The sequence below is a fragment of the Macadamia integrifolia genome, unplaced genomic scaffold (assembly GCF_013358625.1).
Source record: "Macadamia integrifolia cultivar HAES 741 unplaced genomic scaffold, SCU_Mint_v3 scaffold337, whole genome shotgun sequence".
In the NCBI taxonomy this organism is placed as follows: domain Eukaryota; kingdom Viridiplantae; phylum Streptophyta; class Magnoliopsida; order Proteales; family Proteaceae; genus Macadamia; species Macadamia integrifolia.
The window spans coordinates 387,546-413,877 of NW_024869435.1; the positions used below are offsets into that span (position 1 = coordinate 387,546).

General features: G+C 38.6%; 4 protein-coding genes across 7 annotated transcripts; 3 read left to right on the forward strand and 1 right to left on the reverse strand.

The window, feature by feature from the left end:
• Window positions 1-581: 581 nt before the first annotated feature.
• Window positions 582-3,317, forward strand: LOC122068049 (F-box protein At5g03970-like). The gene is made up of 3 exons (XM_042631880.1): window positions 582-851; window positions 1,294-1,496; window positions 1,672-3,317. The coding sequence occupies exons 1-3, from the start codon at window positions 624-626 to the stop codon at window positions 3,197-3,199; spliced, it is 1,959 nt and encodes a 652-aa protein (XP_042487814.1). The 5' UTR covers window positions 582-623; the 3' UTR covers window positions 3,200-3,317.
• A 3,734-nt stretch (window positions 3,318-7,051) lies between these two features.
• Window positions 7,052-14,728, forward strand: LOC122068052 (cyclic pyranopterin monophosphate synthase, mitochondrial). 4 transcript variants are annotated; one of them, XR_006136956.1, is made up of 4 exons: window positions 7,052-7,533; window positions 7,695-8,339; window positions 13,832-14,033; window positions 14,116-14,306. XR_006136956.1 is itself a non-coding variant. In XM_042631884.1 (2 exons), exons 1-2 carry the CDS (start codon window positions 7,432-7,434, stop codon window positions 8,283-8,285), a joined length of 693 nt encoding a protein of 230 aa, XP_042487818.1. In that variant the 5' UTR covers window positions 7,053-7,431; the 3' UTR covers window positions 8,286-8,557. The 4 variants fall into 4 exon arrangements, 1 of the variants encoding a protein (XP_042487818.1); XR_006136955.1 differs by lacking the exons at window positions 13,832-14,033; window positions 14,116-14,306 and adding an exon at window positions 14,482-14,728; XR_006136957.1 differs by lacking the exons at window positions 13,832-14,033; window positions 14,116-14,306 and adding an exon at window positions 10,064-10,701.
• On the reverse strand, window positions 9,325-13,037 carry LOC122068051 (SUN domain-containing protein 5-like). The gene is made up of 4 exons (XM_042631883.1): window positions 12,630-13,037; window positions 10,750-12,014; window positions 10,590-10,675; window positions 9,325-9,696 (listed from the first exon to the last, which is right to left on the reverse strand). The coding sequence occupies exons 1-4, from the start codon at window positions 12,802-12,804 to the stop codon at window positions 9,468-9,470; spliced, it is 1,755 nt and encodes a 584-aa protein (XP_042487817.1). The 5' UTR covers window positions 12,805-13,037; the 3' UTR covers window positions 9,325-9,467.
• A 6,639-nt stretch (window positions 14,729-21,367) lies between the features above and the next one.
• On the forward strand, window positions 21,368-22,986 carry LOC122068073 (aspartyl protease family protein 2-like). Its single transcript, XM_042631921.1, has one exon. It carries the CDS (start codon window positions 21,432-21,434, stop codon window positions 22,863-22,865), a length of 1,434 nt encoding a protein of 477 aa, XP_042487855.1. The 5' UTR covers window positions 21,368-21,431; the 3' UTR covers window positions 22,866-22,986.
• Window positions 22,987-26,332: the final 3,346 nt, after the last annotated feature.

Genomic DNA, 26,332 nt, shown 5'->3' on the forward strand with positions numbered 1-26,332 from the left:
TCCAAGCAAGGAATAGATCTATCACAATTGGGAAATATCATCTACAAAGGATTCCTAATCGTCCCTAAAACGAAGCCGAATCCCCTGAGTGGCAAGATATATCCCACTCTCCAAGGATAGGTTAAACTCTTACTCTGCTCAATTGGGTGTTTCCCCACGGCAAAGGTACTTTGCCTCCCCCAAATCATAGAACCTTTATACTCAGTTGGGTGATTCCCCATGATAAAAATTAGTTTCGATATTACAGGGCCAATAAAGGTTTTCCTGGTCCGATCCTAAGGGCGGATCAGGATTGGATTTTCCTGGGCATAAGTTGGGGCTGTGACGGGCTGGGCTTGGGCTCAACTAAGAAACTCAGGGTTGGGTTATGGTTTTCAAAAGGAGTTGGATCCCAGGTGGCAAGTACAAGTAACCTATTCCTTTTTCGGTAACAAATACAATTAACCTATTGGCTACTTCAATTAGATTACAACTAGGACAAACTCACAAACCCTAATCTGTTCACTCTCCCTCGTCTGCGTATAAAAAGCGGAAGCCCCCTGTGAGATCTCTATATATATTTGTTCTGGAATCTCCTATCCAGTTCGGCCCTACATCCGTTTGTTCAGGAATACATACGAAGAATGTCCACGGTGAAAGGTCACGACTTGGTGGACGAAACTTGTGTCCCCGCGAAGAAAGCTTGTATTAATAAATGGAATGGCAGACCTTACTCACAAAAGTACCATGAAATCCTGGAGATAAGAAAGACGCTTCCTGTATGGGAGATAAAAGAAGAATTCTTCCAGGCTCTGAAGGCTAACCAGTCACTGATTTTAGTTGGAGAAACTGGTAGCGGCAAAACAACCCAGGTTAGTTTGAATAATAAAAAATTTCCCCTGAATTTGGAGGAATAACTAGTATATCTCATGTTTTTTTTTTTTTTTTTTTTTTTTGGTATAGACTATAGACACACTTGTTTCAATGTTTAGGTGTATAATTACATAGCCCCCCTGAACTGCATATATTTTTATTGTCTTTTATCATGGTTAGGGACAGACTCCTAGTGATTATACCTGTCAATCGAACCGCCAATTAAAGACCCACTAGGAGCATAACCCTTGTGGCCAGAGTCACCAGACCTCTATGGCTAACTAATGTTATACTCCTAGTGGGTCTCTAATTGCCCCACGTAGTAACAATACCTCTCGTTCATAGCATCTTTGGCTGTGCTAGCTTGTTATGGAATCTCTAGAATAATGGATTGATGAATGGAGTAGAATTTTTGACAATATGTATGTTGCTGCTCTACAGATCCCTCAGTTCGTTTTGGATGCTGTTGACTTAGAGACTCCTGACAAAGATAAAAGTATGATGATAGCCTGCACGCAGCCTCATAGGGTTGCTGCGATATCTATGGCCCGTCGAGTTGCTGAAGAGATGGATTTAACAATTGGAAAAGAAGTCAGTTACACCATCCAGTTTGAAGATTGCAGTAGTTCAAAAACTGTTGTAAAGTATGTTCCTTATTTTGTTTTTTTAATGTAATAATATTGATTCTGAATTTCACTTCATATTGTTTTCCTGTTTTTGATTTTGTGTTGTTGTGTTGTTGCATATTTGTATTATGTTCTTGCTAACATTTTTCATCAATTTGTTGTTTTTTTTTTTTTTTTGGTTACTGGCTTGTAGGTATTTAACAGATGGTATGCTTTTGAGAGAAGCTATGACAGATCCCCTTCTGGAATGTTATAGAGCTATTATACTTGATGAGGTTCATAAAAGAACTTCAGCAACAGATACTGCTCTATTTGGGCTTCTGAAAGAAGTACTGAAAAATAGGCCTGATATGAAACTGGTGGTGATGAGTGCCTCAACCCTTGAGGCCGAGAAGTTTCAGGATTACTTTGATGGTGCACCTCTTATGAAAGTTCCTAGAAGGCTCCATCTAATAAAGATCTCCTACACACAGGCACAGGTCAGGGACAATGGCGCAGACACAGATTTGCGTTGCAGCGACGACATTCTAACAGAGATTCTAATTCGTTTGCCACTCAAATTGGTCTTCAGATGCAAGTGTGTATCAAAAAGGTGGCACCATCTTATCTCGAATCCTTCTTTCAGGGATATTTATAGCACATCTCCTCATTGTGAACACCTGGTGGGTTTCTTCCAAACCCCAACAATGGGACGACTCGTTTATTTCAGCCCTATCAAGAAGAAAAAAGGAACAGCAAGAAAGCGTGGTTCCAGATGTATCAAGAGGCAAACATTTGAATTCTTGGCAACATCACCACCATCAAGAGTGACTTGTTCAGCAGTGGAAGGAGGAGGAGGAGGTGGAGATTTCATCAGTTTGGAATCATCTCAAGAAATTCTTAACTCGCTCGGCAACATCATCTGTTCTTCCAATGGTCTTCTCCTATGCGGTATTCACCCTAGTACCTACTATATATTCAACCCTGTCACCAAGGAGTTTTACCAACTTCCTCCTCGTCTTGGTAAAAAGTGGGAATCTTCGACTTCTTATATCGTGGGTCTAGTCGCTGCCAATTGTGATGATGTATCCACTACTTCATCAATCCGATACAAAGTGGTGCATGCTCAGACTAGAAGTTGTGACGCTGTCAGTGGAAACAAGGTTAAGATAGGTACTTTCTCCTCCGAGACGGGCAAATGGAGGCAATCTATGGTGCCGCTCACTGGCACTGGCAATTATTACCTCTTGGATCCACCAAGGAAGGCCACTGTGATAAGAGGAGCCATTCACTGGCTGGGTTATCACATCGGGGTGTATGATCCGTATAAGGTAGATGGGCATATGGAAATGATTGCAACTCCACCCTTCCAGTTCATCCACAAATGCGTCATGGGAGAGTCTACTGACAACCTACTCCAAATAGCAGTGTTCAATGATACATTGACCTCCATTCAAGTATGGGTTTACCATTCAAACGAGGGCCAATGGTCGTTGAGACATGAGCTGCCAGTAGGTCTACTACATCGTCAAATCATGCTATTGGATTTCCATCCTCATATTCCTGAAGCTGTTTTTTTCAATTTCCATGGTTACATCTATCTCCAATACTTCAACATTACTCCAAGATCGGAAAAAGTGCATTATCGTGGCTGTGCCTTCGAAGAAATAAGGCCGCGACCATATTTTCTCCCACGTTGGCCCACTCTCCTTATCCAAAAACTAGAAAGATGTACTGCCTGAGACCCTGGCTGATCTACAACCCCTCTCCCCCTCTTTTTACAATAAGTAGAGATTTAAATTACTGGTCTGCGAAGTAGTACTTGTTCTTCAGTACCATTTTTTTTTTTTTTTGATTCAATGTTTTTCAGTACCTGTTGATAATGAATAATAATGGAATTAAGTCCAGTCCCAATTCTTCTTGTTTGCCTGGTAATTCAGCAAGTTTATCACACTAATAAACCAAATCCAGTTGGTGGGCTACTTCAACATCTACGATGAGTCAGTCTTTGTTTTCAAATAACCACAGATTGAAATAGATTGCTAAGGTGGTGTTTGGTTGCGTGATTCGACAGAAAGTATTTCAATGGACTCATGATTTTGATTTTTTTTTTTTTTTTTTGTAATTAGTGGTGATCCTGTGCAGAGACATGATTTCGCAATTTCTACTAAAAGGTGTCATTCATGAGTTTAGAAAATAGGATGGGGGTGAAAATGAAGGGACCATACTGCTACAAAGAGTAGAAGTCGGGGGGGGGGGGGGAGTTGGAGAGTTTATATGGGTGTGGTATATGGTATAGTGGCAGCCTATCTATTCCCGTTTGGTCTTCTAGCATCAAGTGAAAGGAACTTTTGAATATGCTGCCTTTTTCTTTGGCTTGTTGGCTCCTGCATGGGATTGGTAATGTTGAATCTTAACATTTCATGATTTGGGTTATCCTTATGGAATTTGGAATTCATTGGATTGAGTGTTCTGAATGTTATTCAGATAAATGCTATGTGAAGTTGAAGTAGATAGCACATAAAACTTGGGTTTACCCAAATCTTTAATTCTTTGGTCCATTGCATTTGTACCTAACATAAATAACAGAGTAGTCAAGGGTTGGGAGTTGGGCTACCTTGGAATACTACATTCAGAGTTAATCCCTGTAGTACTAAGGAGATTTCCCTTCATTCCTGGAACGCCTTTATAATGGCCAACCTGTGTTTAGAATCTCACAGCAATTCTTTGAAACCCCATAGTTGAACTGCCTTGATTCTATATAAGGCTCTGTCAATGGGGTGTAAAGAGAAAGCAGTTTCCTACGGCAAGCAATGCTTTTCACAAGATCAATGAGCAATAGTCGGGCATTCCAACTCAAACTCCACAACCAGTCAACTTGACGCGTGATGAGCACATTTATGTGTGAAATCTAGAGTAGTAAAACATGCATTTTACATATTTAGAATGGAGCTACCTGGGGTTTTACTCTCTTTTTGCATGTCTTATATTTTCAAGGCCTTAAGGACTATCGGGCGCTATATCTCCAATTTTATACGTAAAGATGTCCTATTTCTTTTCATGGTTGCGAAGAGAACGAAATTCTGAGCAAGATGGATGTGTTCAATTAAAAATACACATTCGTTTGGTCAACCGTATAAGTGATTATTCTGTTCGGACAAGAAAAATAATAATGGATCAAAACTGAACGGAGATGCAGAACCAGCCCGTCTGCAGTTGTCCCAGAGGTACAAGGAATATTCCAAATGCCAACAATGATCGATGAACTACATCCTTAAGTGATTGAAGATTCATTTTTTGAAACGACAACTACTTAGTGTAGTTGGTGAGCTATGGTGTGCAAAATTTCCTTGCTCACCAAGAGGTCTCAAGTTCGAATCGCATTGTTGTTTTTTTTTTAGAGAATTTTGTTGAAGATTTCCTGTTTTTCACTCACTTAAAGCACATTTCACATCAAATTAGAAGCAAAGAAAATCATGGAAGGATTCCTACAAAAAAAAAAAAAAGGAGAAATATAGATTGTCCAAATCTTCTCTCTCCTCTACATCATCACCAAAAGATTGGACCGAGGGAGAAAAAGAAGAGAAATAAATTAGAAAAAAAAAAAGGAAATAAAATAAGCAAACAAATTATAGAAAATTTCTCGAAGTTTATTTCTCTCTTTTCTCTCTTCCACCTTAGCACTTTTGGTCTCAAAAGATCTCACAACCAATTGTGGGTTTCTCCCTTTTAGGAAAGAGAAATTTGTTACCCTACCTCCCCATTCCCTATAAATACAACTCATGTAAGAGGAGGGGAGACATTTCATTCTTCTTCTAGTTTTTTTTAGTTGCTCTCTCTTTCACTTGCTCTCTCTTTAGTTTTAGTACTTCTTTATCTTTTCTTTAATCACTTTTGTAATAGTTTTTTTTTATTTCAATTAATGCAAACACTCTTTTATTTTTATTCAGCCCTTTTATGTTAATGATTTATGCAATTGAGTTGTAATTTTAAGTTATAGTTCTAGGCTTAGATCTAGGTGACAAGATCACGAGCCGTGGAGCAATTTTTTTTTTCAAGATTTGTTTTCTCTAGTACTAAAAATTTCAGATTTGGTTTATTCTAGATCTGGTTTTTAGTACTAGTAGTATCTCAAATCGATCAAGTTTTTAGTTCAAGGATTGAAGTTCAAGTAAGTAGGCTCCTTCAGTAGTCTTCTCTGCCCCCTCTCATTCCCTCTTATGACTACCCTTTCTTTCTTAATTTAAGATTTTAATTTCAGTCGTTACATTACTGCTATCCCTTTCCCCCAAGGTTCATGGCTAGTGTATGTGTTGGCTTTGCTCCTCCTAGCCATAGAACCATCAATTTATTGTTTTTATTTTAATTGTCTCATTTTCCCTAAAGCCAAGTAGAGTAACCCTTGTAAGAGTGACTCTCTGGTCAAGTAGGGAAGCTCATATCATGATGCATTCCTCGGGCTAAGTAGAGAAACCTACTTGTGAGTCTCTCTCTAGCTTTCTCCTATTTCTTTTACTTTATTTTTATTTCAGCATTTTTTTCCTTTATTTTTAATTGCGTGGGTTATTTATTTTCACTTATTTATTTATTTAATTTTAATTGCGTGGCTTGTGTCTTTAAATTCTTAGATGACGAATGGTTAGAACGTTATTTTATATACATATGTTTAGGACGGTAATTAGAATTAGATCACAACCATTAATTGGTTCACTTTCGCATTATTAAAAGAAATAAAAAAATAAAGTGGATGATCTCCCTGTGTTCAACCCGTAGCTACACTGATCCGTACGCTTGCGGTTACATTTTAAATTTCAAACAACGCGCCACTACAAATCAACCACAGGTTTATAATGACATACTATAATAAGGTACTAGTTGTCTACTTGACGTACCATATAGATCGATCAAGTCAAAACGTCCTACACGCATTACGCCCACCACTAAGACAATCCATCACCCAACCTACTTTTATAAAAGAATGAATGATGAGATAATAAATTCTAGACAGCCCCGCTAAGCACGAAAAAAAAAAATCCCTCTTATTTTGCTGAGTATGTCTTGCATCATTTATTTGTTAATTGTTTGTCATGCTATTAGTAAGACTTAAAAAAAGGAATTAAGGTCATACAAAATTGATCCATGGAAACATATCTTACAGTATCACAAATAAATTTGAAAATGTTTTGTAATTGCCATTAGGAGAAAATCAAACAAAGTAAAAATTTGTGTATATGAGAGACCACGAGTTAATTTTGATTGCAAATTTTGACCCTAGATTTATGGAAGCGTACTTCGCCTGCCTTGAATCAACAAATAAATGAAAATATATCTTCATGCGAGGACAAACTCCTTGTGTATTTGGAATAAACCTCTCCCGAGCACCCACCTCAGCACCTGGGCACATACCAGTAGCCATTAAATGTGCCTGAGCTCTCTCGAGTGTAGAAGAGGATCTAATTCCTTCGAAAACCTGGTCTTCCAACTGTGATCGTAACTTATATCTCTCTCTCTCTCTCTCTCTCTCTCTCTCTGAAGGTAAGTATTTCCTGTCCACAAGAGGCCTTTGTGCCCACGCTTGGGGTGCGCATCCCTGTGGGTGGGTGCAGCCGTGCAGGGCGTCTTGCGGATTTTTTAAGATATATAGCAAAATGATTCTCTGAACCGCTGGTGCAGGCTACGACTTTTGTCGTCCATGTTTTTCGATCGCGATTATGAGTCGCGGTTTTAATTGCAGGTTCGCTAGTACACAAATGACAGAACCGCTTATGCGGACTTGCCGTGGCTTTGTGAAGTCATGACATTGGGCGACTGCCCACTAGGTGTATGTGCAAATGCCTGAACGAAGCTGCACTTATATATATATGCCGCCGGCGAGCTTACCTTATAGCCTCGTTTGAGCTTGGTCAACTGCTTGGAGCAATTCCTATTTTCCTTTAATAAGCTCTTAGGGACACAGCCACTCATCACGTTCACCATGTTTCTCCGGCGCATCACAGCAACTTTTCCTTCTTCTATAAGATGTTTCAGCAGTAATGGCGGCCATGATCTTACAGCTGCAATTGCAGAACTCAATAAGGTAAATCTATAGTCCCTTTGCAGCACCAAAATCTCATTTGTTTCTGGGAATTAAGTGAACTTTTTTTTCTCAAAATCTAAAGCATTTGATAACTCACGCACTAGAGACTAATGGTAGAGCTCATGTTAATTCATGCGTATACCCAAAAATGGGGTTTTCAGGAAATGGAGTCGGTATTCGGCGAAACTCCTCCGACTGACCTTTCTGGCTCTGTCAACTTGTCTGCTGCCCCAGAACCTCAGTTGATTCCTCGGGGAACTGACGAAAATGAACAACGCTTGACCCACATTAGCAGAACAGGGGAAGCGCAAATGGTGGATGTTTCTTCCAAAGGCATCAGCAAGAGAGTCGCCATCGCTGGGTGCAAAGTTCTTCTGGGTTCTAAGAAGGTGTTTGATTTGGTCTCTGAGAATCAGGTGGCCAAAGGGGATGTCCTCAGTGTGGCGAAGATTGCAGGAATTAGTGGAGCTAAGCAGACTAGCAACCTTATCCCATTGTGTCACAACATCAGTCTGACTCATGTCCGTGTGGACCTGACCCTGAATGAGAAGGCTTTCAGTGTTGAGATAGAAGGAGAAGCTGCTTCCACTGGGAAGACAGGGGTGGAGATGGAAGCACTAACAGCTGTGACGATTGCTGGTCTAACTGTGTATGACATGTGCAAGGCTGCTTCAAAGGACATAGAGATAACGGATGTAAGGCTCCTGCACAAAAGTGGTGGCAAAAGTGGGAGCTGGTCCAGGAAGCAGTAAAGCTGTACACAGAGAAGAAGGATAAAATTCAAAGACCCAATCACCCAAAGGAAGGTGAGATTTTGACCTTTATGGTGAGTTTCCATGATTTCTTCAAGCTTGTTAGGTTCTTTAGACATGGAAGCTGGTTCAGTTTTAATACCATCTCTTGGGCCTCGGAAGAGAGTTGCTAATGATTCGTCTACACATGGTTGTTGTATTACTTCTCCCTCTTTTGATAGAAACTTGTTCATTGCTTGGAAAAATGAAATTTTTGATTGAGTTGTATGCCATATGATGCCTGCTACATTGTCCTCAAATCATGCAAGTGGTCCTTTATTTGTAAAGCTATGGTTTGCAAATTGTTTGCAACCCATCCTCCTCATGATCAAGAGGAAGGGTGAGCATTTAAAAGTGCAGGAAAAACTAACCTTGAGAACTTTAGATGCAATCCAAAGCCACCACCCCCCCCCCCCCCCCCCCACAAAAAAAAAAAGAAAAGAAAAGAAAAGAAAAGAAAATGAAACAATGTATTTCTAGCAAGTCTTCAGTAGAGAAATTTCTCTTCCCTTCAACTGCTCTCCCTCTTTCGGAGGGAAGCCAAACCAAACAACTGATTATAATTGGATATTATTGTAGGACCTATCACACATCGAACCCCCTCCTTTACCTGCCTCTATACAGGATCTGAGCAGATCTAACACAGGTTTTGGGCTTTAAAGCGCATTGATCATGAATGCAGGGTGGTCAAGGGGAAGTCTACTTATCATTGCTCATCATGAAATGTCAAAAATTAGCAATTTGAAGGTCCATGACCTTGCAGTCGAGAAGTACAAGTATTTCCTCATTCATGTTTGTGATCTGCCTGGACCACCTCGCATGCCCAGACAGGACCAAAAGATGAACATCCTCAGAAAGAGCCAACTGAGTCTACTCTAGGACACTAAAGTAGGCAACTTCAGTCTCTACACATCAAACCAAGTTTCAAAATTCAGATTTGAAGTAAATGGGAGTGATCTGGGGATGAGTCAAGTTATTGCTAAAATTGAAAATTCCTTATTAGACCATGCAAGAACTTTCGATAAGGCCATCTCAATTTAGCTAAAACAAAATATAATTACAAGAGTTCAAATTTCAGAAAAGGAGACTATGCAACAACAACAAAAATGAATTTTCTAGAGCTAAAAATGGGTGAGATTAGTCCTACAATAAGGTGATGAAGGTTACTACACTGCTGCTAAACAGTATCAAAACCCAACTTCTACTTGTCTTGTGGACCTTCTCAGGGTGAGAGTTTTTAAAGAAAGATAGGACCTGCTCCGAAACTAGCTTGAGAGCCGCAATGCAAGCAAAGAAAAAACTCACAGCTAACATGGCAAGCTCTTTATTTTCCAAACTTGCTTGATCAGTTAAAACCTTCTCAATGCCTAATCTGTAATCAATGAATAAATAAAATGTCAGATATAGTATATAAATCAAAAGATGAATGGATAAGGCATTGACAATACTTTTACTACTGCTTGAAGGATCATATATCTTATTTTTAGATCTCTTCTTGGATAGGACCATGTGAATGGTGCTAGAAGACCCCAGATTCTATCAACTTTATCTATCTCCAATTTATTCTTTAGTGTTTTGTTTGGTTTATCCATCATGCATTTCTACAGATCTGTTTAATATCTAATGCATCTTCTTCTCTCTCTCTCTTCTTCCACCTCCCCCAATTATATATATATATATATATATATATATTTTTTTTTTTGAGCATACTGAGTACTCAAAGTTGCTTATGATTTCAGGATATAAAGATAAACAACAGAGAAAACATAAACTCCGATTAGTGTGGTTTCTCATTTCATGCAGATGTTTGTTCAGCGAGGTTATCCTACTTAATGACAACAAGATGCACATAAGACTATAGGAGAATTTGTGGGATAAGTCTACAGCTGTTAGCCTATTACTTTTTGGATGATTTATGGCCCTAATTCCAAAGTGCTAACCAATTAGACAATACTAAATACCCGGTGAATATTTTAGTTGGGATAAGGCTGAGTTGTTGTTATTGGAGCTTTTAGTTCTGCATCATATTGTCTACATTAAATGATTAAGTTCCTTTCTTTGCTTGTTTGTTATTGTCCCACCCAGCAGACACGGTTAACCGACTGAATGGTTGATGCTGGGAAAAAAAGAAGTTTGATACAATATCCAGAAACTAGCATATGCAACATGATTCAATTAGAATAGTTTTCCATTTGATTAAAAGATTGATCAAAGCCAAACTACTAGGGGATAAATAGTAAGGATCAAAGGTATGCATTTTCTTACCTCAACATTCGATTCTCTCTGTCCAATGCATCAATTCGATATACCACAACAGATTTCCACCATTCGAGCTCATTAATTCCCTTTTCCTAACCATTTGGAAGAAAAAAAAATCAATCTAGATATCTGAAGCATGTATCCTAGGGACAATAAACTCTCGTACCGTAATCTCTTTCCACTCTATGAGGCCTTTGATTTCAGATTTGACTTTCTCCATTAGCAAGGTGCATCGAGATATCTCCTTATCAAGCTCTGGCAAAACATCTCGTTGACTCCGGTTCAACTGCTTGATATACTCTTCCAGAAATGACAGGTTTAACTCAAGAGACTTCATCTTTTGCATCAAGATCTTTAGAACGGTATCACTTGGTATTCTCCCATTATTCTGATGCCTAGCTTCTAAAACTGGATTAGGAATGTTGCTCTTTGATACTGTATTCTTGGTGACCTCAATGTTAGGCCTTTGCCCATCATCAATGTTATCTAACCCTTTGCCAACAGCATCCGCTGCAATTTGAACTTGACTAGATACATCCCTCTCATTGGAACCTGGTTCTTTTATTGAAGACTTTGTTCCAATTGAACTGGTGTGATTCAGTGACTGATCCAAACCTGGTTCTTCAGAAACCACAATGAGGTCTTGGAGCATACGCTCAATTGCGTCAACCCCATACACCTCCAATAAACTCAATGTGCAGTAGAATTCTGAGCCATAGTGACTCAGTAAACTTAGCCTCAAGTATCTCACCCATTTGGGTTCAAGGAGCATGAACCTCTGGGCATGCTTAACATTTGCAGCAACAAAATTTCCCAATGGGGTCCATGTCTCGGTTGGAAAACTCAAAATTCCAGACAATTCAAAGTTCTTGAAATTAGAAGAGTAGTGTTCGAAGTTTGCGATCTTGAATGCATCAACCAAAGTTTCCTCAGCAAGCTCAATGACAACAAACTTGTGTTCCACCGAACATGGATTCCGCAAGTATTTGTCTTGATCCCTTTCTAGGATGTTATTTGCTCCTCTAGCTTCCTTGTTATGAGTCAAAACTTTTGCTCCCTTTGAGGATGAGGCGTAATTGTATTCTTCACCACCGGGCTCAAGCCGATGGGTAATGTTCCCAACCTGGCTTTGCACCTCGCGCTTCCCTTGCATTGTTTTGTTTTGGAACTCATCTAGATCAATGTAGATAGGAAGAGATACTCTCTCCCTTGTCTGTTCTTGTTCTGTTCTGTTAGCCTTTATTTCTTGTGGCTGTACTGTACAGGCTAAGTCGGTGTAACCTTGAAAATTTCCATCTGAGTCTTCCAGCATGTTTGTTTCACGAAGTGAGTATTTGGAATCTGCAAAGTTGTGATCTTGAACCACATTGATACTGTTAATGGAAAAGTTGAACTTTAATAACATTCCATTCGCATAATTTTTGCTTTCATCTGCAACAAATGGATCTGGTTAGAGAAAATACAAAGTTGTTGCATTTATAAGAGAAGTATAAAACAGAAGTTTAGCTATCCTGAACACCCTAAAGTGCGAATTAGTCAATTACTACATTTCCTACATGATTGCTACAATTTTCCTATGAGTTATAGTAGTTAGTGCTAATTTTTTATTCGGTGTTTTTTCTTCTTCTAATTTTTATTCAATTCGGATTGATAACCACACGTTTGTGGTTCCCAAAAATTTCCCACCATGATGGGAAAATATTCTCAGCTAAGTGTGATTTTTCAATCCAGGAGAAAAGGGATTTCAGCTGAAAACAGAAATATAGATGGATCTAGCAGGGAAAGGGGAGGAGGACTGACTGGAGATCCAGATTTGGTGCTCCTCATAAAGCAGGAAATGATGAAAACCCAGAGGAATTCAGTACTAAAAATGATAATAATTGAAAATGCAGGAGTTATGGAGATGGGTATTGAAGCAAAGAGAAAAAATGAATTGTGAAATCATATCATATAGTCTTCAGGTCAGATTTTAGGAGTAAATCAATACAAATGGGAATTGTTAGTTATTTGGAAAACGATAAATTAAAATAGAACTAAGACCCTTACTTCCATTTCCATGGCTATAGCCACATTTGGAATAGAACAGGAAGATGATAAACCAGAGTGAAAAAACCAAGGACAATGAGACATTGAAAAAGCTCTTTCCACTGTTGATGTCGGTGGTCTTCGTGATGGTGGTGGCATTGTGGTTATCTATGGAGGGATTTCGAGGTTTCTTCATCTTTCATGATACAACAACGACAACAACAACAGATAAGAAGTTGCAGAGGAGGGGGGGGGGGGAAGGTGGGTGAAGCAAAGGAGAAGAAGGTTTGTGTTTGTGTTTTGAGATTCTGCGTTTTGGGAGTTTTGTGTTTGTGGCTTTGTAAGAGCCATTGTAAGCGGGAACTCCCCTTGCGCCAAATGGAATCATCTCCCAGTTCCTCAGAAAATTGTAATCTTCCCGAGAGAAAGAGTCCAATGGTGGCTAAAAATGGCAAGGCTGGTTCCACTGCATGTATGGGCAGAGCGTGAGACATCTATCCCATTCATTTCCAATTAGAATGCATAGAGATACATTTTTGGAAGTAAAAAGGGACAGCTGTTGCATGGGCAAGTGTTGAATCTGGCTTCTCTATTGCGCACAAGTGGTGGCAGTGTAAATCTGACGCCCTGGAGCATCTCCTCAACACTCGGGTGCATGCTTTGAGACGTTCCAGAGCATCGGATCTGCGCTGTCTCCTCTCTGTCTCCTCTTGTGCGCAATGAAGGAGCCCAACCCCTTCTCATGCAGGATGCAGCATATCGATCAAAGTTTTAGGAATCTGTGTCGGCTTTTTTTTTTTTTGGTAAAATGTATCGGCTTACTCGTAACATTACTGATGTGGATCGGCCAATATGATATAAATGTGATATTTTCTTATAAAAATATTATTGTTTTGATCCGGATTTGGTATTGATACAACCTGACAGGTTACTGATATGTATTGGCCATTATGATATGAATGTGGTATTTTCTTATAAAAAAAATATTGTTTTGATCAGGAGTTGATACTGACACAACCTGATACAATCAATATGTATTGGTAATTGAGCACTAATTATATGGAACTATCACCCACTCCATATGATAGGGAGTTTGATATTTTGAATGTACTTTAGTTTCATGTCAACTATCATAATGATTTCCACAGTTTTATGATTGTATTTTGTCTTTTCTATGCAACTTATGTGATTGTGCTTCTTTTAATTGGTCAACTTGGAGATAGCTTCATGACCAATGGGGTTGGTACCCTAGAGGTGAAAATGCCCTCAACTCATCATCGTTCGAGTCGACTGGTTGTGGGTTTGAGTCTTGGTATACCCACTATCGCTCATTGGTCTTGCGAAAGCATTGTTAGCCGTACGCTTGTGACACCTGTGCTTAAACATAGAAGAGGAGGAAAACGACTATCCCATCCCTCATGAAAGGTGAAAATCTCATCTTTGTTGATGCTTTCGCATATGTACCCATTAGCTCTCACGCTAATACAGTGGCCATGTTTCCTTTCAGGGAACCCTCTTCCTAACTTTGGGGTGTGTGTCAATCGCTCTAAGTTGTCAGATGCTCTCTAGGGGTTGGTGCGTTGTGGAGGATTTGGATCCTTTGTAAAGAGCCTCCTAAGCATGACGGAGTACAATGTTGTAGTAAGATTTTAGCATGCACTCTCTCACATAATGAGATGTGGGTTCACATTGGCACTCTTTTATGTTCTTACCCATGTGATTGTGCTTCTTTAATTGGTCAACTTGGAGATAGCTTCATGACCAATGGGGTTGGTAGCCTAGTGGTGAAAATGCCTCTAATCCATCACCGTTCGAGTGGACTGGTTGTGGGTTCTAGTCTTGGCATGCTCACTATCGTTCATTGGTCTTGCGGAAGTGTTGCCTGCCGTAAGGGGGTTTGTCCTGGGGGCTATGATCACTACCATGGAGTACCCGCGTGACACCTAAGGTGGAAATCTCGTCCTTGTTGATGCCTTCACTCTTTAGGGGCTGGTGCGTTGTGGAGGGTTTGGATCCTTTGTAAAGTGCCTCATAACCATGACAGAGTACGCTATTTTTCCATTCTCTCGGAGAGTCTCAAATTAATTGTTAAACTAGCAAAGATCAAGATGGGATTTTCACCCATAAAAAGTTGAGAAAATTGAAGTGCGCAATGTCATAGTAAGATTCTAGCATGCACTCTCACATAATGAGATGTGGGTTCATATTGGCACTCTTTTATGTTCTTACCCATGTGAATCATACCATTCTTCGCATTGCCGTTAGTGTGGTGTGCAAATTCCTCCCCAAATTGATATTGTGGGTACCATTTCTCATAAAAAAAAAAATTACAAACCCAACTAAAGGAGGGAGGGGGAGGCAGCTAACTGCTCTCTATCTGAACTCTTGTAAAGTCTAAACCGTTTTCTAGTTCATCACACATGTGAAATAATATCCATCAGCTACTTGGATTTCTTTCTCTAGGAACAATTTCTTAAATTTTGGCCACCAGCGGCTCCTAACCCTTATAATCTCACATATACCCTTGAGGAGGATGGCATGAGCTATAAATGAGTAGATATGACAAAGACATTCATGATTCTACCCAAAAAAAAGAAGAAAAGACAAAGACATTGATGAGAAAATTGATGTGGCATGAAAGAAGGATTAAGTGGAACAAAATTAACTGGGTGATGGAGTGTTGGAAATACTTGTTTCTTCCATATTTTGGAGCTTAGCTTAACACCGCGAGAAAGAAGAAGAGCAAACAAATTGATACATTGGCAAGTAAATCCAGCCAAGAAAGACCACACCATTTTCTATTCCCATTCCTTAGCCAGAAAGATATACGGCATGAAAGACGGATTAAGTGGAACAAACTTGTTTCTTCCAAACTTTTGTATCTTTCATATTTTGGACATTAGCTTAGCTCTATAGACTTTTCTAATGAATGAAGAAATTTTGTTTTGGTACCTTACATTTATATGTTAGAATTGGGGTTCCTCACATTTCATTAATACTATGTTTGGACTATATCAAGTTTCCAAAATTTTCTATTGGGTAGGGAATTGTAGCCAGGCACCTGACCCCTATGTCTAGACACATGCATGGTGAAATGAATACCACCACCCTTGTTAGATGTCATTCATGCATTTTGTATTGCCCCCATGCTAGCACAAGGGCCAGGTGACCCGATAACCTTCTTCCTTCTTTTTCCCTTTTATGTTTATGATTCCCTTTTCTTTTCTTTTCTTTTTTTTTCTTTAAATGTTTTCAAATTCACACATCCATTTTATGTTTGATAGTAATTTTTTTTTCCTCTCTTCCAACAAATCAACCATAACACTTATCCGCAATGAAAACTAGAGAAATAATGGGAAGAGAATTAACCTCTCTAGGTCAAATCATCTCCCCATTGGTGGGAACAAATTTCTAGAGTGTGGGCAAAGTTAAATATATATATATATATATATATAAGATAAAAAAATACGTCGAACATGAGATACATCATGGGTAGTTTTTCTACTTTGAGTACCTCGTGTCATTTTGCCCAAAAATATTTTATCTATAATGCATTTACAGCACTACCCTACCAAGTGATATTGTAGGCCTTCCAAAACATGAACATATGAGATCATAAAATGATCACCTTACCATCTATGAAATACAAAATGACATTTCTGTTGATATTTTCTAGCGTGTTTCCATTATCCCTTGTTGACAGATGGAGGCCACACTCCTCTATCAAAAGACACTTTCCTAAATAGATGGGGAGGTGATACTCTAATGAAAAATAATCCTCTGTTTTTCTCATCCCTGTTTTTCCTTGTTTTGCTATCTGCAGAATACGACATGTGGATAAATTTAAGACCAACGCACCAGATATAATAATCTTCACCCAACCTTGACCGTTGATCTTAAAGTTGTCCACGTGTCGTGTTCTGCAGGTAGCAAAACAAGAAAAAACAGGAATGAAAAAAACAGAGGATTTTCATCCTACTCTAATAGACTGCGTGGCCCTGCACCACTCCCGGCAGATTTCAAGCCTACAGAAAACACTTTACTCATGCAACGTCACATCCCTTACAAAAAAAAAAAAAATCACATCACATGATTAGAATGCCCACTACCGTCCATATGGGTGTAAGTCCAGAACTTTGTATAATTTGCATATGCAAAACTTGAACCCTGGGCCCTACCATATTTGACGTGTGACTTTTGGAGGCAACATTAATGCCACCGGTTACCAATCATGGGTTTAGTGCACGAAATCGGAGCTGGAATCGGTCCATTCCAAAAAAAGCGATATCGATACCGATTCCAATGTCCCCATTTTACTAATTTCGAAATCAACAAAAAAAAAAGCAAATTTCACCCCCAAAAAAAAATCCAACTTTAGACCTTTTCCTAAGAAGTTGGGACTAGGAATAGGTATCGTACCGGTTGTGTCAACGATATGTAAAGGTATAGGTATTGTATTGATCGTATCAATTTATACAAATTGGTATCGGTAAAGGCCAATATATATTAGTATCGATGATGATAACTCTAATCGGTATATATAAATTACATCTAATCTTAAGATTGATGCAACTCGATACAAGTTATTGCATGTCGTTCTAATTTTAAATTTTAGGATTAAGACTACATGGTTGGAGTAAGAAATCTCATCATCATTACTGATGTGATCATGTGAATGGATTCTTGTACTGTACCATCATTAAACTCACCGAATTGCATAAGATAAGTAAGTAAAAACAAAAAAAAAAGTCATTATTACTACCCAAATGTAGTTAGGGTTTTGAAATATCGGTGTTCCCTGATACTCATGATTTATTTAATGACATATCGATCGTATTGGTATGAATGATCACCAATACAAATATAGCACCGATACATTTTGGTCGATATGAAAAGATTTTTTTTTTTTTACTGGAATTGATCCAAGACATATCATTCGTATTGATATTGAGGGCAATCGATTTCTATTCTTGCGAGTTTCCTATTAACTCGTGTCTTAGTTTCCTATCATGGATAGATCAGTTCCCCCTGGAAAAGGGTTGGTCCAATCTGGTTTGGCCGGAGTTAGGATCAGTATTGATTGATTTTGATTCAATTAGTCTCAAATTGACCAACCTTAACTGATTTTCAAATTCATAATTATAGTTTATGTCAAAATTTTCAGATTCTTGATATCTTTATATATCGGAGGAACTCTTTTCAACTAACTTCATAAGGTTTTGAATTGAACTCTACAACATTCTCTATGAAAGAGCAATCCGAATACAAATTCCAACCACAAGTCCATGAGGAAGAAGCTTGGTCATTAGTGCCCAAATGAGTTCCCACCATCTTAAAGGATTATAATGAATAAATATAAATATTCACCTAATAAATTCATATGATTGGTTTCCCTCTGATGTCTTAGTATTGTGAAGGTTTCATCATCATAATTTCTTCTCATATTCTAAAAACATAACATCCAAGTTAAGAAGAAAGAAAAAAAGAAAAAAACAATGGTGTATAGTGAATACAATGAGATGTTATAAGTAAATATCATGCAAACAATGCATGGCGATTTTTCATTTTATTTTATATGTCAATTGCTCATAAAAAATCAATGATGCTTTCTAACAATGGTTTAGAAGGTGTTTGATATGCATTTTATCAAGGTTATGAAATTTATATATTATGTCTTTGTTTTTTGTTACAAATTAATCGGACAGTTTTTTATTCCTGAGAAGCCTCTACAACATAGACATAAGGGTGTACAATGACTAATGTGTCCTTGCTTGATGCACGTACCTCCCTGTATATAGGCTCAGGGACCTCTCACAGACAGAAAACACTTGTCCAATATTTATATTAAGTCACTCATTAATGGAATATATTTTTGTTTTATCATGCAGAAAGTTTTCCCGAACCTTGGGAGCAAGAAAAGTTAAGCCATCAATGGTTGCTAATGTCTGCTCCTATAGATAGGGTTGATAATACTTCCCCGGTTCAACCTATATCTGATTGATTCTAACCCGGATACTGAAACCGATTCCTCTCATTGAAACCCTTGAAGCTAATGGTGTGGGCCCCACACGCTTAACACAATTACAAAAGAACCTAGGGTGAAGGGATCACGGGATCCATTGCCCACTTCACCCAAAAAATAGGGAAGGAAAAATACGAAGCCCTCTCAAAATAGAAACAAAATGACCGATTTGTTGATTGTCTTATTACCATGAGTTTGAAGGAGTATTATTAGTAGTTTCATGATTTCATCACCTGATGGTTGGTATGGATCATCAATTGGTCAACCATTGTAGGACCCGTTCACATTCTTCCTCCTTTTCCGTGGTTCTGGACACATTTCCTTAGAAAAAAAAAAAATCATCCAACCTTGACTTTAGAGTCAAATGTATAAATTTATTAATACGACAAGAGCCTTTCTATAGTTGCATCATGTGATTATTGGGTGAAAGTTGCATCCATGTGATTTCCTCAATCGCATTGACTAAAAGTCTAAAATAGCTTGATACATGGTTTTAGTATCGGTATTGGATCAGCTGTATCGGTCATATTATATTCAGCATCGACTAAGACACGATAATACTTGATAGATCAGATCGATTAGGATTCGGATTTTCTCCTGATCGATAATCACTCAAGTTATCATTGGATCATTGCTTGGACATATGTTGATCACTTAGATTACCATGGCGAGACTTGGGTGATCAACATTTAGGAAAGGAATCGAATTCAACCGGTTACCAATATCGTTTCAAGGATAAACCCATAAAGAAAATTACCTTTTTTTTCTTTTTTTTTTTTTTAAAGTAAGGGCGAAAGTGACCAAATTGAGTTGATCTGGATCAGCTGATACCAATAACTAAATCCTCATGTGTAATACAAAAAAAAATTCTCTTTCTTTTTATTTTCGATTATAGTAAAAAAAATTGGCAGAAGGTTTTGTGTATGCGATGTATGATGCATGATCATGCACATGATTATTGCCATTCAATGAGGGTCTAGGATGCATTATGCATTCTGATTACAAAACTACACAATAAGTCAAAAGAGATCATAGGGAAGAGAGGGAAGAAGGAGTGAGACAAACATGATGAAAGAGATAGACATAGATTTGAGTATATCACTAGTATATTCAATCATTTTCCTTTTAGTTTTTATTATTTTTTTACCAACACAGTAACTAATACATGTGGAGATAATTGATAGAGTGCAATCTGTGAAAACCCCTTAGAGCCCTTTCATCAAATGGCTCCATCATGTATTCATGTGTAGCCCATTGCACTAATGCAGCTAAGTGAAGCACTTAATATAACAAGCCAAGTGACATTTAGAAGCTCCTTTCATTTCATTGATTGAGACACTTTTTTTTATGGGCGGGATCACCCATCAATTCGTGTGACCACTATACCAGCTCAAGGATCAATGCGAGCAATGTAGGTGGCATAAACATGGGTGGGGTTTTCATATTTCACAGGGGGTGGGCCTCATTTCACTCCTTACATGTCGAGCGTAGGCATTGTAAGTATGTGATTTGACGGTCCTATATATGATTTTAGGAATTGATATCGGATCGATCATATTCGTATGATACCTGACCCACATGGGATCACTGGGGTGGGCCCTCATTTCACCTCAGTCAGATTTTTTTTTTTTAAATATTGTTTTAATATGAAACCACTAATACATTGCCAATATGTATCAAAATTGCTATTGGTATATGCATAGAAATTGTTAAGGGTGTCAATTTAGAAACGAAATCAGTGTTTAAAGTCAAACCAAAGCAAATTGGATCGAATTGTTTTAAAATATAGAATCTTTTTCTGTTCGATTTTGACTTCAAGGTTGATACATTCTATTCTTTTTAAATAGAAAAAAAGTTTGGTAGATTATCGTCTTAACAGAAAAGGGGTTTGTTTTAAGCATTTTATTTTGTTTTGTTTTAAATCAATTGAGACGTAAAAAAAAAATTACTTAAATTATATCAAAACCAAATAAAAATCGAAAACACATCATTTCAATTCGGTTCTAATTTGTTAAACAAAGGGTTTCTATTCAGTTTTGGTTAATATCATTTATCTTGAATAGAACAAAAAAAAAAAGACCAATTCATACCCTTGATGGTACCATCACCATGAAGTGTGAACTAAATCCATGGTCTGAATATACTGACTAATAATTCAAGGGGAAATATTGATGGTATCATCTATCTGCATTATTGATGCCAAGAGAAAATAGTTCAAGGGGAAATATTTCTTGTCAAGGAATACGGTTTCTACGTGTATCTAATGGTCAATGAGACAACACGAGAAGCATCTACCTATATATTATTTTCTATTTTATAGGAAGAGAGTTAATCATTTTCGCCCCTTGTGCCTGGGCAAAGAGATTACATTCTCTCCACATAAACCTTTTTCTCATATTTTAATTTATCTAATTTAAAAAAATAATAATAATAATTAATTAGATACCCCCAGTCGTCTTGTACTACGGAGACATTGTTTGACCGTGTGGCATGCAACCCAATCACGGTACACACAAAAGCATCAATTGGAAGAAGATTTTCCAGATTAGCATAGGCACCACGCTGCCAGGCAAAGATTTTTTTCCCAAAAAAAAAAAGAAAAGTGTAGAGGTGTGGTGGTAGGTGATAGAGACGTAAGAGTAAAGTCTGTGAGAGGTAGAGAGAGAACCGCCACTCTCCACTCTCCACTCTCCACTCTCCACTCTCCACTCGTTTTAGTCTGTCCTATGCTCCTATATATTTGTGTATCCCCTCGTCTTTGCAACTCGAAAGGTCCTTCTGGGTTTTCTACCTCTCCCTCCATGGAAGGAATAGTTAAAGCAACTATCCTTTCCTTCTTCTTCCTACTCATTTGCCCGTCAGGCGGTTTTGCAAAACCAATCGAGTTCCAAAACCTGGTAGTAGGACCTCTTCCAACACCTACCCACAGGCCCGATCTCTCATGGACTGAGTCCTCATCCTTTTCCCAACTCGAAACCACAGATTCAAGCCTCGAAACCACCCTCACTGTAGAATTAGAACACAGAGATGTTCTGGTCTTCAATTCAACCCCAGAAACCCTCTTTAACCTGAGGTTAGAGAGGGATTTGGTTAGGGTTGAATCCCTAACGGCCATGGCAGCAGCCGCTAGGGGAAGGAGAAATGCTACTCGTGATTTCAGTAGTTCCATCATCTCTGGCCTCTCTCAAGGTAGTGGAGAGTATTTCACGAGATTGGGTATTGGGACTCCTCCCAAGTACGCTTACATGGTACTTGATACCGGGAGTGACATCGTTTGGATCCAATGTTCTCCTTGCAGCAAATGTTACACCCAAACTGATCCCGTCTTCGATCCAAAGAAATCTGGATCTTATGCTGGCGTTACTTGTGCGTCGCCGCTTTGCCGGAGGCTTGACCAGTTTGGTTGCAGTAAGCAGAAGATGTGTCTCTACCAGGTTCAATACGGTGACGGATCTTTCACCGTTGGTGATTTCTCGACTGAGACACTAACCTTTCGAAGGACGAAGGTGGGAAAAGTAGCTCTCGGCTGTGGCCATGATAATGAAGGCTTGTTCATCGGCGCCGCCGGGTTGCTCGGACTCGGTCGAGGGAGTCTGTCTTTTCCGACACAAACTGGCCGTCGATTTGGTCGGAAATTCTCTTATTGCCTTGTGGATCGGCAATCATCCGGGTCGAAGTCATCGTCGATTGTGTTCGGCGATTCGTCAGAGCCGAGATCCGCTGTCTTCACTCCGATGCTCAGAAACCCTAAGCTCGACACTTTCTACTACGTTCAGCTCACCGGAATAAGTGTCGGCGGTGTTCCGGTGCCGGGGATTTCAGCCTCCATGTTCCGCCTTGACGCGGCTGGGAACGGTGGGGTTATCGTCGACTCGGGAACGTCAGTTACTCGTCTGACTCGCCGAGCTTACATAGCGCTTCGTAATGCGTTCCGTGCGGGAGCACAACTGAAGCGTGCGCCTGGGTTCTCGTTGTTCGACACGTGTTACGATTTGTCAGGGCAGACTGTGGTAAAGGTACCAACGGTGGTGATGCATTTCGGAGGTGGGGCCAATCTGGCTTTGCCGGCGGCCAATTATCTGATTCCGGTTGATAATAAGAGCGTTTTCTGTTTCGCTTTCGCCGGGACGACAAGTGGGTTGTCGATCATTGGGAATATACAGCAACAAGGTTACCGGGTTGTGTTCGATGGTGCTGGGTCACGGGTCGGGTTCTCTCCGAATGGATGCTCCTAAGTCCGAGAGAGGGCGACAGATTATTTTCGTCTTTTTCTTTTCTTTAGTTTTGGAAATTTCTGAATTTACGTAAAAATGTAGTGTGGTATTATTATCTAATCAGCAAAATATTTTAACCGGATTGGTGAGGTCCAAAAGAAAATAGATCCGACCCGTTTGATACGGGGTTTGTTTACGTTTTATATCCGAAATCCGTGATCATGACGTAATGGATAACCCGGATATAATGGAGGTGGGAATGGATTGAATACGGAAGTGGTAGTGGGCCGCCTCCTACACAATTTCCAACGAGGTGGCTGCTAGTAATTGGGGGGGTGTCTTGTCAGTACAAATCCCGCGTTGTGGTGCAGTACGGCACGGTTACTTTATTGGTGAGTGGTGGGGGTGGTGGGCAGGCGGGTAGGGCCATGGTTTCGAGTGTCAGTATCCTATTATCATATCGATATTAACTCGGACGTTTTTCTATTCTTAATCGATCTAGATCGATTATTCCTATTATTTTAGGGGTAAAACAGTAGAAAAGATATAATTTTGATTGATATCGTCACTATTAATGCTATACCCTAAATCCATGCTAGTGCTGTAAATTTTTTTGGGTTTTGATAGTGTTATGCTGGGTTTGGAATGCATTCTAGGAATAGGTTTTCTGTGAAAATTGTGTTCTAAAATCTGAATTTTATTTATTTTTTCTTGTACGGAATGTGTTTTAGTGTCTAAGAATGCAAAATTGGACATAATCATAGTTTTGGTCTCTAGTATTCCATTTTTTTATTTCTTGAGAAAAAGAAATTTCATTGTACAGAATTTGGATAAGACATGTAATCACCATCACAAAGGCAGACTAACCATGGAGAGGAAATAGGCCAAAGAGTCGTAGTAGTGACACTTCCCGTAGGGCCAAATTGTTGACAATGAGCTGTAGGGGGTGTTTGTGTCAAACAGTTAGTTTGATTGGTATTGGTGATTGGTCAATCTAAATTGATTGTTTACATGCGTGTTCTCAAACCAAAGACAAATTGTTAAGGTGAAGTCGATTTTATTAACGGTTAGTATCAATTTGGGTTTTGTTTTTTGTATAATATAAAATAAAAATAGTTATCCATATAATAATGGAAGGTTATATATATATATATATATATATATATTTTGGTAACAAGAAAGTGATATTTTCATAAATCATAAAATAAATTTGAATTATCAATTTTGAAGATTTTTAAATGTAAACTATTTATTCCCACAGTACACAATACAAGGATATACATGAGATGTGTGCCTATAAAAAAAAAATATTTGATTGAAATAGATTTTAAAATTTGATATGTGACTAATCTGTATCATATCCTCTCTATCTAATAGTTGAAATAAATATATCGTCCACATAGCAAAATAAATACCTGATGACATTTGAAAAAATATTAAATTATTATCTTTTAATTTTCAAAAACATCACATTCCATTGCTACATTACATGTCGTGATACTCAAGTAAATATTAGGGTTTCTTTCATCGTTCCCAATTCCTCACATGGGCTTTCACTTTCTGATAAAGATTGTAGACTTTGGTTTTGTTTCTTCTCCAGCTGTGGAGGCAAAGAAAAACATTTTTGCTTTTTTTTGGTTTACTTTAGAATTGCCTTTTTACTGTGCACTAACAAGAGAACAACAAAACATGCTTGGGTTTCTTTAAAATGTCCCTTTAGGGCTTTGCCTACAAAACATGCTTTGGTCAGTCGTCCCTTTCCCCTTTCTTTAGTTAGGGACACCTCATGAACGAAGCTTCGTAAGAATATGGTAGAAAGGGGTTGCAATCGTAGACTCAGTAGGCTTGGGTGTTTCTGGGTACTTTCTATCCTTCTTCCATGGATGATAATGAGATACACAGGTTGACCCCACGCCCCTCTCTCTCTCTCTCTCTCTCTCTCTCTAGATAATGTATTTGGTAAGGGTGTCAAAGTTGAACCCAAATCGATTCAGCCTAAACCGAACCAAACCTTTATTGGTTTAGATTCGAATTGCATTTTATGAAACCAATAGAAATCAAAACTAAATCGAACCTACCAAATGCATTTGATTGAAATTGAACCCAATAAGAAATCGAAAACAAACTGATAGTAACCTATTAAGTAACTTTAGGGGGGGCATGCAGGTTTTCCTATTAATTTCCTTAAGTATACATGAAAGAATTGATAGAATCCAATACTAGTACAATAACTATTAATTTCCTTAAGTATACATGAAAGTACGAACTGGAACTGATAGAATCCAATACTAGTACAATAACAACAACAAAAGTTAGCCTTATCCCAACTTAAATAGGGTTGGCTACATGGATCCGCAGGCATTTGAAAAAAAAAAAATTGACTTTGGGGCATCTCACTCATAAACAATCGAAAACTCGGATCCTAGCCCTCTAGACAGCCCTATTAGATGCAATACTCGAGTGAAGACTTAACTTTTGTATGTCACTTTTAACTAACTCGTCAATGGTCATTTTTTTGCCTGCCCCTAGCCCTTTTAGCCCCATACATCTGTATTTGATCACTGCTCCGTACTAGGGCATCAAGGGCCTCCTCTGGATATGAGCAAACCATCGTAATCGACATTCTCTGAGCTTATCTTGAATTAGGGTAACTCCTAAATCCGATCTAACCTGGTCATTTTTTATTCTATCTCTCAGGGTTTTTTCGCATATCCATCTAAACATCTTCATCTCGACCACACTCAACTTATCTATGTTACGCTTCTTGACTGCCCAATATTCTGCACCATACATCATAGCTGGTCTTATGGTAGTCCTATAGAATTTTTCCTTGAGCTTTAGAGGAATACGTCGATCGCATAACACTCTAGACGCCTCTCTCCATTTCATCCATCCTACTTTAATTCAGTGGGAAATATCATCATCAATCTCACCTTCTTTATTTAACGTAGAGCCCGGATATCTAAAACAATCACTTTGCGGGATCTCTCTCCCCTCAATTTTCACTTCCTCGCTATCAACCTCATTCGACTGAAGCTCATCTCATATATTCCGTCTTCATTCTACTTATCTTGAGACCTCTCGAATCCAAAGTATATTTTCATAGTTCCAACTTATCATTAATCTCTGACATTGTTTCATCCACCAAAATAATGGTAAATCGCTTCCGTAGTGGATCTCCCAGACATGAAACCGAATTGGTTCTTTGAGATATTAGTTTCTCTTCTTAAGCGAACTTCTATTACCTTCTCCCATAGTTTCATCGTATGACTCATAAGTTTTATGCTTTTGTAGTTGTTGCAGCTCTGGATATCGCCTTTATTCTTGTAAATTGAAACAATAATGCTTTTCCTCCACTCATCAAGCATCTTTTTTGAGTTCATATTTTGTTAAACAACTTGGCTAACCAAACCATTCCATGTGCTCCTAAACTCTTCCACACTTCAATAGGAACCTCATCCGGACCTGGTGTCTTCCCTACTTTCATC